This window comes from Penaeus vannamei, chromosome 10 (assembly GCF_042767895.1).
Source record: "Penaeus vannamei isolate JL-2024 chromosome 10, ASM4276789v1, whole genome shotgun sequence".
NCBI lineage: Eukaryota > Metazoa > Arthropoda > Malacostraca > Decapoda > Penaeidae > Penaeus > Penaeus vannamei.
The window spans coordinates 14,823,295-14,835,794 of NC_091558.1; the positions used below are offsets into that span (position 1 = coordinate 14,823,295).

Below are 12,500 nucleotides of genomic sequence, written 5' to 3' on the forward strand. Positions count from 1 at the left end.
AAGAGAGTTGGGGGAGAAGAGAGAGAGGGGGAGAAGAGAGAGAGAGGGGAGAAGAGAGAAAGAGAAGAGAAAAAGAAAGAGAGAAGAGAAAAAGACAGAGAGAAGAGAAAAAGGCAGAGAGAAGAGAAAAAGACAGAGAGAAGAGAAAAAGACAGAGAGAAGAGAAAGAGACAGAGAGAGAGAGGAGAGAGAGAGGAGAGGCAAGCCTTGCTTCTTACCGTGAGGATGATTAATCAACTGTAGAATGAGGGGACGGCGAGTGACGATGCCCGAGCCACGAGGAAGGAAGTCCCTGTAATAAAGACATTTCCGTTAGCTTGATAAACAGACAGGCGAGAGCTGCTTATGAAACAGGTACAGAGACTCCTTTCGCTTCGTACATTTCTGAGGGAGAGAGAGAGAGAGTAAGTTACTCTCAGTTTGCCGATATTTACAGTGGCAATCTTATAAGGAAATGAACGCCATAAATACATGTCACGTTAGATGGCTTGCAAGTTCGCCGACCCCTCCCCCCGCAAAAAAAAGGAAATCAGGGAGAAATAGGTAAATATCTCGATGGTTGTAGATACGTTCAGAAAAAAAGACATCTTAAAACTGATTCATTTCCATGTCTATGAACGAAATAGCAAAATTGTCCGTTGCTTCTATTCCTGCTTTATGAGGGGGGGGGGGGGTGTAGGACATCTCACTGCAGCCCGGGGACGTCACGACCGGAGACGTCATGATACTTCACCTCAGGACCAATCCACCTTCTTCTCTAGCTCCCCCCTTCTTCTCGACCTCTTTCCCCTCCTCTTCTACCTCCCTCCCCCTTCTCCACCTTCTTCTCGTATCCTCCTCCCTCCACCTTTAGTTTATCCCCTCCCCTCCTCCATCTCTACCCCTCCCCTTCTCCTTCCTCTTACCTCCCTCCCCCCATCTCCACCTCTATCCCCTTCCATTTTCCACCTCTATCTCCTTCCCTTCTCCACATCTACCCCTCCTCCCTACCCTTCTCCATCTCTACTCCCTCCCCTTCTCCACCTCTATCCCACCCCTCTCCCTTCCCCACCTCTACCCCTCCCCCTCTCCCCTTCTCCACCGTCTCCGCCTCTACCCCCTCCCCTTTGTCGTTCACCTGCAAAGAGCCCGTGGCTTTGAGCGAAGCCGCAAACACCGAAAGGGTGTTATCTGATCAAACCCAGCCAGATCAAACGGAAGATGCCTGGGCTCCCCCGACCCCATCCCTTCACCTGTTCCCTTCGCAGGAACCGGAGCGGAACGTGGGTGTCAAAACGTTTGTCTTAAAACGCATGGCAGGAGGGCAAATATCGCCCCTTTTTATTTTCCGACTAAATTTTGCTCTTGCTCTCTCTCTCTTCTTTTTTTTCTCTCTCTCTTCCTCCTATCCCCCTCTCGTGCTCCTTCTCTTCTTTACCTGTTCTTGCGCTCTCTCTTTTTCTCGTTCTTGTGCTCTTTCCCTTCCTCTCGTCATCGCACTCTCTCCCTCTCCCTCTTTCTCGTTCTCACCCCCTTTCTCTCATTCTCATTCCCCCTCCTCTCTCTCTCTCTCTCTTTCTTTCTCATTCCCCTGTTTTTACGCTCTTACCTTTTCCCTTACTTCCGCATTCTCTCTATTTTCTCGTTCCAGCGCTCTCACTCGCTCTCATTTCCTTCTCTCCCCCCCCTCCCTCTTCTCCCCGCCTCCTCCCTCTCCTGTCTACCTCCTTCCATACCTATCTGTGAGTGTTTCCTCCTCTGATAACAATATGCTACGATAGTGTGCGCATGTACGTTTGCCGTCTGTGTGTGAGCGTATCTCCCGTGTGTGTCAGTGCGCGGATGTTTATGCGCTCGTGTCAGTGCGTATTGCCGGCACTGGGTCACAGGATCACAAACGTAACAGCCATGAGGGGGGTGGGGGGCAAGGAAGGGTCCTCCCAGGGTGATCTCCCCACCCACCCCACTCCCCCTACATCCAAGCCCGGGCGACGCACCGCTAGTTGCTTGGCTTCCCCCTCTCGACTTCATTACCGCACGTTTGCAAGCCCCTCTCCCCCGTCTTTGTTTATCTGTGCTCTTGCCTGTCTCTCGCCTTCTTCCCCCCCGGCCGTCGCCCTTCTTTCGCCCCTACACACCGCGGGAAAAGAGGTCCTCTGCACCTGGGGGTTCTCGAACGTTTTTTCTACCCAAGGACCTCTTTTATGACAAAACAAACCGGGGACGCGCTCACATGTGTTCCCCAAATGTCATTTAAATTTACATCTGTTTTTTAACGAGGTAAGTGGGTCATGAGGGCAGGCAAATACAACTCAAAAGAAATGCATTTGGTGCAAAGTATATCTAGCAATATTCTACAACATCAACACTCATCGAAAGCTGTACACCACACCATAAACTGACTAAAAAATCAACTTACTTCATCTTTAAATGGCAATTTTGATATCATAACACAAAACAATATTACACTAGAATTAGGACCGCTACGCCCCCCCACCCTTCCCGCCCAATTCTGGGGCCTGCGGGCAACAAAACACTGTGCATGACGTCCTTTTTTCTTGAGTTCGGTCGCTTGTCCCATTTTTAACACACACACACACACACACACACACACACACACACACACACACACAAAAGAAACGAAACGGAACAAACGTCCTATAATTTCTAAGTAGTTACCATAGAGAAAGAAAGAAAAAAAAAGTTCCCGGACCACGCATCGACAACCACTGCTCAACAGCCAACAAACAAACACCAACTCTGCCTCTTATAGGATGAAGAAGACAGACAGACATTAAGCCTAAACTAAATCAACTCCCAGCAATGGCCAGCGGAAGCTCACACCATTACAACACTATAGGTAAACCAGCTAAGCTCCAGGTAACCTAATCGAAGTTAAAGTGAAAACCATGCCCTGAGAAGTAGCGTTGAGGCCAGGCTAAAAGAGATGGAAAAGGGGACAATTCACAAAGTTCCGATTAGATAACGTGGAGACTTGGGAGATAAGCGCAACTTGCATAACTTACCAGTCCCAAACATCTTCAAGGTTCGTATAAATGACACAAACCTATGAAAACCACGTGTGTCCGCCGCGTGCCCGTGTGCGTGTGCGGGCGTGCATGTATGTATGCCTGTGCGCCCACGTGTAGGCAGACGTACAGTTGAACCCAAACAAGTCCCCGACAAGTGACTCACGAGCCATCGCCAACAAAGAAAAACTAATGTCAATTAGATCACGGATCATCACCTTAAAGGCCACGCATCCCTCCTCAGAAAGGGGAAACAAAGAAAAAGGGAAAACAAAAACAAAAACAAAAAAGCAAGACAAAAGAACCGGTAATCCTCGCCATTTCCGTCGCATCGCGCGGCTGATGATCATCAACCAAGAAGCACGCAGAGAGCCAGCTCAAAGATCCGGGGCGAACCTAAACCTCCCACATGAGCGGGATCCAATTACCATGGAAGTGGACAGGGCTGCAAAGTTACGCCTCGTTTTTTCCGTTTTCTTTTTATGACCGCTCAAAAAGATGGGAGTGTCGCTTGGCCGCAATCGCACGCACTCGCCGCAGCCGAACAGCATGCAGCGCCGAGATTTATGGGTCCCTGAGGCAGCCGGTTTCGCGATGACGAAATTTCAATTTGACTGTGGGAGGGCGGGAGTGAATGACGGAAGGGGGGGAGGAGGATGAGGAGGATGAGGATGAGGAGGATGAGGATGAGGAAGGGGGGAGGAGGAGGAGGAGGAGGAGGAGGAGGAGGAGGAGGAGGAGGAGGAGGAGGAGGGGGAGGAGGAGGAGGAGGAGGGGGAGGAGGAGGAGGGTGGGGGGAGGAGGGGGATGGGGGGAGGGGGGAGGAGGGGGGATGGGGGGAGGGGGAGGGGGGAGGGAGGAAAGAGAGTGGGGAGGGAGGGAGGAGGAGGAGGAGGAGGAAGAAGAGGAGGAGGAGGAGGAGGGGGAAGAAGAGGAAGGAAGAAGAGAAGGAGGGGAGAAAATGGAGATGAAGGAAAGATGATGATGAGGAGGATGGTGAAGAAGGAGGTGGAGGAGGAGGAGGAGGAGGAGGAGGAGGAGGGAAGAAGAGAAAGAAGAGGAGGAGGAGGAGGAGAAAATGGAGATGAAGAAAGATGATGAAGATGAGATGGTGATGAAGAAGGAGGAGGAGGAGGAAGCAGAGGAGGAGGAGGAGGAGGAGGAGGAGGAAGAGGATCAGGAGGAGGAGATAGAAAAAGAGGAGGAAAAAGAGAAAGGGGAGTAGGAGGAGGAAGAGAAGGAAAAACGAGGAGGAGCATGAGGAGGAGGACGAAGAGGAGGAGGTGAGGAGAAGCATGAGGGAGGAAAAGGAGGAGCATGAGGAGGAAAAGGAGGGAGAGAGAGAGAGAGAGAGAGAGAGAGAGAGAGAGAGAGAGAGAGAGAGAGAGAGAGAGAGAGAGAGAGAGAGAGAGAGAGAGAGAGAGAGAGAGAGGGAGAGAGAGAGAGAGAGAGAGAGGGAGAGAGGGAGGTAGAGAGAGAGGTAGAGAGATAGCAGAGATAGATAGATAGATAGAGAGAGAGAGAGGAGGGAGGGAGAGAAGGAGGGAGGGAGGGAGAGAGGGAGAGAGGGAGAGAGGGAGGGAGGGAGAGAGGGAGAGAGGGAGGGAGGGAGGGAGGGAGGGAGAGAGGGAGAGAGAGAGAGGAGGGAGGGAGGGAGGAGGGAGGAGGAGGAGGGAGGGAGGGAGGGAGAGGGAGGGAGGGAGGGAGAGAGAGAGAGAGAGAGAGAGAGAGAGAGAGAGAGAGAGAGAGAGAGAGAGAGAGAGAGAGAGAGAGAGAGAGAGAGAGAGAGAGAGGGGGGGGGTCATTCATCTGTAAATGTCTGACCATATGAAATTTTCACAACTTATTCTTGGACAAAGCCTTTGAGGTACCAATATCACCAGTACTGAAAAACATAACTGATACTTAAAGGTCTCACCTCATATGCATTCACTAATACACAAATGTAAATAATTTTAAATCATTTTATATCAATAACAATAATGATGATAATGAAAACAATAGCAGCAACAACCATTCTTTAAATAGAAGGTATACAAATATAAAATAAGTAATGATAAATAATAACTACATTACTCATTGTACCAATAAACAGTCAAAAAATTAATAACAATAACATTGACAATAGTAATAACAATGATAACACCATTACTAATATCAATTATCACAATCTTCATCATCATCATCTTCATCATCACTATAATCATTATAATAATCTTAACAATAGCAATAATAATGATTATTAAAATGAATATAATAATAATAATAATAATAATAATAATAATAATAATAATAACAACAACAACAATGATGTTAACGATGATGATGATTTTGGATAATGAGGATGATTATGATCATAATAATCAGAATCATAATAATATTGACAGATAAGTAAAAATACTAATAACCAAATAACGACAAGAATAACAAAAATAATACCAATAATAATTATCAAATCAATCATAATAGCAATAACAACAACCATCAATATTATCTGTATCATCACAATCATAAGTATAACAACAATTATATCAATAAAAACAATATATCAAGGCTGTCCACTATGACAACAATAACTATAACAATAATAACATAAAAAAAAAAAAGGAAAAAGAAAGAAAAAGACACTAGTAATGATGATGATGATAACAATAATAATGATTAATAATAATGATTAATAATAATAATATTAATAATAATATTAATAATAATCATAATAATAATAATAATGACATTGATGTTATAGACCTAACAATAACAACAACAATAATAATGATGATGATGATGATGATGATGATGATGATGATGATGATGATGATTGATGATGATGATGATAACCAGCAATAATTACAATGATATTATTATCCTTATCATCATAATCACATTAATAATAATAATAATAATAATAATAATAATAATAATAATAATAATAATAATAATAATAATAATAATAATAATAATAACAATAATAATAATAATGACAATAATAATAATAATCAAAACAATAACAACAATAATAATAATAATAATAACAACAATAACAATAAAAAATAATAATAACAATGATAATAATAATATTAAAAACTACAACAAAAACAATTAGAAAAATAACAGCAGAAGCAACAAACAAAATAAAAATAAACAATGATGGCAGTAACATTAATAATGGTGTTTTGAGGATGATCATAATGATGATATGACTGAAAATACAGACAAAGCTAATAAAAATGATGACAAGTGAAAATGATAATGGTGATGATAAAAATTATAAAACATAATAACAACAATAATTAACAAAAACAACAACTATAATAATAGTAATTATAATAATCATAATCATAATAATAAAAATGATAATAAAATAAATAATAATAATAATAATAAAAAGAAGAAGAATCATCATCGTCATCATAACAGCAATAACAATAATAACAAAAATAACAATAACAATAATAATAATTATAATAATAGTTATAACAAAAAATAATAAAATAAATATTTAAAAAATAATAATGACAATAATAACAAATATAAAAAATAACTATAGCTAAAAAAAAAAAAAAAAACAGAAGCAGCAGCAGGAAAAACAACAAATCAATAACAAATAATGATGGTATCAACATTAATCATAATGATTTTGAAGATGGTGATGATGTCAATGATGATGCAATCAAAAAGGCAACAAACAATGCAAATAAAAATGATGAAATGTGAACATGGATATGATGACAGGGTTAATGACAATGCTAATGGCAATAACAATAATAATAACAGCAAAAGTAGCAAGAGCAAATTAGCAGCTGTAAAAAGAAAGAAAAAAATCTCCTGATTATAATTGTGGATTCAAGAAAATAAAAATATAATCAAAATACAAACATCTATAGTAACAATAATATTAATAATCACAATGATAGTGATCATGACGATAATGAAGGTTAACACTGTTGAAGATAATAATAGTAAGGGAGATCAAGAGCTACACCTTATCCACCAAAACATATCCAGATATGCTTATTCTACTTGAGAAAATTGTTTACACAAATCCTTTAACCACATACCGACACCTGCTAGGGAACATGTAGCCTTGGCTAAATTTAAGCTGTGCATAGTGAATAAACTTGGCTAAATTTGGATTGTGCAAGGAAAAAGACCGGCAAAACCATAACAAAACCTAAGGAGTGGAATGTGTTCAGACCTCGTTGGCAGCTTTATAAAGACCCTTATCTTTTGAAAATTATCTGAAGCTCAATTTTCCCTTTGTTTTTGTGAGGGGAGGATTATTAACTCTGATTTTAAAACCACATAGCTTGTCTTGGATCTGCTTTTCAGGCAGCATTTAATAGGAGCAGGAGAGTTGAAAACTTTATAACCTGTGCTCACACTGTAGTCAGGCGTTACAATCATTATCCTTGATGTTTATATCACTGTTTTTAATGTATGTTAACAGCTAATATTGCAGAGGGTACCAGTTTAGATAATCAAATACATAGGTATCGGCATTCTTCAGTTTAAAAGGTCTTAGAACTTTTGTTTGAATCACTTTTTTGGTCAATCAATGTTTCTGGAAGGTCTGTATAGAGCTAACAGATATGTAATGTAAGACAGTCCACTTCAGAGTGGATCTCTATATATTATGGGTGGAGTTAGCTTTGTGGCAATTCATGCGCGAAGTTTAGTTTCACCTTATAAGATGCCTTAATCAACAAGTTTTGTAGTTACATTACAGTTTGCTTCATATAAATTTTGGAGTTTTATCTTAACAGTGTTGTATGAGATGGCATCTGAATTCACACAGGCAAAGATTCTGTAATGGTTTCAATAATACTGTAATAATGGTATTCTTCTCTATTGTGTAGGGGGGGGGATGGAATTCAAAGATTTATCAAGCCAACAAAATATTAGGTTACTAAAGTCTTAAAAGCAGTTCTATCTTCTGATCACTGTCAGTATCTTGTATTGTACTCATAAAATATATGCATAGCCTTTTAGAAAATTCATTCTTAAAAAACTTACAAGTTATAGTTCAAGTTATGTATCAGCAGGGAAGGAAGGGACAATACAAGCAAATAACTTCTCATGATAACCGAATGCCACAACCAAATATCTCATGAATACTGCCCTTCTTACCTCACGGCAGATTGCATAATTAGCTAACAAGTGTTCTGATTCATAGCACCGCCTAATTCATAGTCCTACTTTTATGGCTTTACAGGGTAAGAGGATTCACTTTGTACAGTTCCCTTCTGTGAATCTCACATGGGGCATCAAAAATTCTTCTCGACCTACACTCTAATTTGCCCCCTTTCCAATCACATGATGAAAGGTACCAAAGCTGCAGAGAAATGTGTATATCTTGAGTAGCTATTCATACTTAAAAATCATACTTTTCCTCTGGCTCTAGTCATTTACAAGTTCTACTGAAAATATTATCTAAACATGTCACAACAACACAGCGCTTATCTGGAGGTCAAGTTAGAAAAAAAAAGGCAGGAAATGACAAACAGGACAACATGCTGATGGAAGGGGTCAAAGATCAAATTTGTACATTGCTTCTAAATTTTAGCTCACTGTAAATAACAATTCTGGGGCAAGTATAGACCTTTTCAAATATCTTGAATTTTACTAAATATTTAAGTATCTTGAATTAAAAGATTATTAGCTGTAAAAGGAGAGTTACAAAACTAGTTAGTACCACATAAGTCCTTTGTGCTGTGCTCCCTCAATATTATTAAAAAAAAGATTCTGTGATATCCCTTTGGGTATATAAATATGTTTTGTGAATAAAGTACATCTTCAAACACAACATACATAATATCATTAAAATAGATATACTGATAAAATATCAGTAATTTCACAAGATGATAAGAATTGCAGCTTATGGACTGCCTGGCAGATAACATATAACAGATAACAGACTTCAAAGTAAAAAAGTCATAGTACTTAACAAAGGTTGCTATTACTGTTGCCTCACCAGGAAGTCCATCCAACAGTTGTAGTTATCTGTTAAAACTGACCCATACATATGCCATAAGACAGTTAAGCTAAACCTACTAAATGTATAACTACAGTTGAGATCACATACATACGATACGATAGCAGCAACCTCAGTGATATGAACTAGGAAGGGTAAGTAGTAGTTATAATGAAAGCCGAAACATGCACAAATACATGTTATATTTTCTCTATTACATATTGCATGAAAAGCAAAAATAATTCATAACTGTTGGAAGTCCTGTGAACATCTGAGTAACAATATTTTTGCTAAACATAATAAACCATCCCAGAACATCTAGAATAATCCAGTATACAAGTACCATCACAGCCCTAATGTGAGTGGACTTGTTCTATCTGTAACCTAACTAGAGTGGTTTGGTCACTTTGCTGGGATGTTGAAGAGCTACTACAATCATCTGCCTCTCACTGATGAACTATTCTACAGCAAAGGTGAATGAACCGGTATTTATTTTTGGATGTTCTCTTCGATTAAAACCTATTTCCTTTCTGTCATTCGTCTACTCATTACTAAAACTGATAACAGATTGTGCACAGAAATCCTATAAAAAATACTGCATCAATCCAGTTATAAGCAAAAATATACTTTTCTACGACAATTTAAGATAATTTAAGTGTGATAAGGTGTTCCTCAGGAGTATCATTTGAGACCTACACATTCCCCAGACAAGAACAGAAGCAGAGTGAATTAAAACACACACTATAATCATCCATAAATTAACATTAGATCGAACAAGCTAGTATGCAATTCTTCACATGATTCAAGAGACTTTGGGAGCTCATGGGGAAACCTGGGCATATGAAATAGTTATGTACTTGGGGAAGGAGGAAATAATAAAAAAAAAAGTAACATCTTGGTAAATAGGCCCTCAGATAGTTTACATGATTGTAAAGGTTTTAAGAATGTACATGTTAACCCCACAGCACCAGGAAATAATCAGAGTAATTGCTACTTTATCACTAATCATATCAAAGTTATGACGCATTGACGTGATCCATTGCTATTGGGTTAAAGGTTCCTTCACCAGCACTAATATTCACTCAACAAGAAGAAATCGCAAAGAGGTGCTAACAATAAGCAATCACAAATGCACAGCTCTCTAAAGGAAAAAAATGCACTGCAAAAGCAATGACATAATTTACAAATGAAATGAGAGGCTTAAGGATTTTTTGTTTTGCTTTGTTTTTAATAAAGGCCTCATTACCAGGTGGTGATTGTTGTTTAATTGTAGCTTTTTAATTGTTTGAGATTCCTATACAAAGCACAAGATGGACACATTTGGGGTTGCATGAATCTTGCAAAATGCGGAATGATGTTCTTTCATTCAGAAAAAAAGTTTACCATTTACATCAAAACAATAGAGCAAGTTCATCATATGTTTGGCAATCCAAAATCTCAAAGCATTCATTTTTAACACTGAACTTTGGCCAAATACAATTTCTAATATTATTTTTGTCAGTTCCTTAATAAATGATAATCCTAATTAGAACAAAACTTTTTTTTCAACCAACAAATCTTTATCATAATTTCCCTTTACTATTTCAAATAACAGACATATTTCCTTTGAGGGAAAACAATGCAGAGCTTATGCATTAGAAACAGCCAATATAAAACAAAAACTGGTAGCACACGAACAACATTGAAATAAAGACCATTGCTACATCAAGATAAAGTAAAATTCAAAGGCTGGATCATAAATCCATCTGACCACGATACAGGTATATATAGGCATATCTCAACCATTCAATAAACACAAATATACAAAATGACAGAGAAAATGATATAAGGGAATTAAGGACTTTGTCTAGTATTGACAGGAATAGGCTGTAGCTAGCAATGTTCAGCAATGAGCATTTCAATCACAGCATTTCACCTTGATACCCAGCATTTACATAGAGGATTATTCTCACAAGATTCAAAGGAATTTTTTTTAATTACTTGGTAAAGAAACATTCAACAAACGTCCCACACTCATTCTGGCAAGATACAGTTTACATACCTCCTTGATAATTTAACATTAAATAAGGAACAAGCAAAGCCCTTTCTATGTGGATCAGATTTGTTGGCCTTTTGCAAAGTACACAATGTGGAAACGGCCTGTCATTAAACCACTTTTATATAGGACGTAGCCATTTATAACATACCGCAGCAATAAGAAGGGGGATTTTGAACAAAATGCAGCAAATGTAATTGCAATTCCAATTTTGATAGCCCTTCTGGATTTTCTAAGCTTTTACCAACTATTTTCAAAAAAAGATAATTATATTAAAATTAATATAACACAATATGTCTATCAAAAGATCTAGTAAATTTGATCTCACACAGAAAATATGACTCAAAGGGTGACCACTGAATAGAATCAATAAATCACCTAAACATAAGAAAATTTTCATGTGCAAAGCTGTTACATTTTATCTGCTGCTGTTATATCAACACACTCCTTTAAGGCATAATGCTTAAGCTTATTTAGTGCATGTTATTTAGAAATGTTTGACTATAAGAACTAAAAATCTGTGTTGAATTTTGTACAATATTCCTGGGTTAATAAACAAAAAACTAAACAAAAATGACGATTTTTCTGGCAGCATGGAACTTACACTAGTTTCTTATCTAAACTATCAGGGAGGTCTAGAAGACTTACAATTCACTATGACAAAATTTCACTATCGGCAACTGGCATCCACTATCTATGCTTCCTTAGATTCAAAGCATTTTAGCATACCCAACTCATGCAAGATGAAAAAATGGTTTTGACTACCTAGTTACTAGGTACCATATAGCATATGGTTGGTCATCTATAAATTACATAACTTCTTCACTTTCAGTTTGTACACTAGCACCAGAGAGAAAGAGGTCTTCGAATTTGGTGATCCGTCACTTCATTGCACTTATAACCCTGAAGGTATTAGTCATCACTCACAAAGAGAAATGTCTAATTAATTCACAACATTTACAAATGACTGACTATTACACCACTGAGGCTCTCCCAAACACCATTTGCAAATATAGGGATGAAAATTGTTTACATTACCATGCAAGGAAATAAACATAATCATATTTAATTCGTATCCTTCTTCCCTTTGGTGGATTTACAAAAAAGATTTTAAAAAATCAATATTTTTTAATTAGGGGAATGTATCATTTTCTGCAAAATACAAAAAAATCCAGCATGGATGGCCCTCAAATCCATTCCCCTAGAAGGCAGATACAAAATCAGCTACCAATGCACGACTTTTCCGAAAGTGTAACGGCTCCTTTTATTCATTAACATAGTCGTATCTACAGGGCAGGGAAACACATAGATCCAAAACAGATACAGAAAACACTACAAGTAACCATTTCAATTCTTTCCTATAAAGAGGTAATCCTAAAACTGGCTTCAGATCCCACACTTTCCCTCAGACAAGTTTATGGGGTCTTACCTAATCTAACCATCAAACTGTCACCAGAATCTTATCTCTATATGACCAAACCATAAC

The 12,500-nt window shown here is 38.6% G+C and overlaps 1 protein-coding gene across 1 annotated transcript in view; it reads right to left on the reverse strand.

Moving 5' to 3' along the window:
* Positions 1-12,500, reverse strand: part of LOC138862983 (dynamin-like) — a gene marked incomplete at its 3' end in the record, with an annotated part of 54,000 nt that overhangs the window by 40,537 nt on the left and 963 nt on the right. The window contains 1 exon segment of the mRNA XM_070126383.1: positions 219-292. Coding sequence (XP_069982484.1) covers positions 219-292 — 74 coding nt within the window.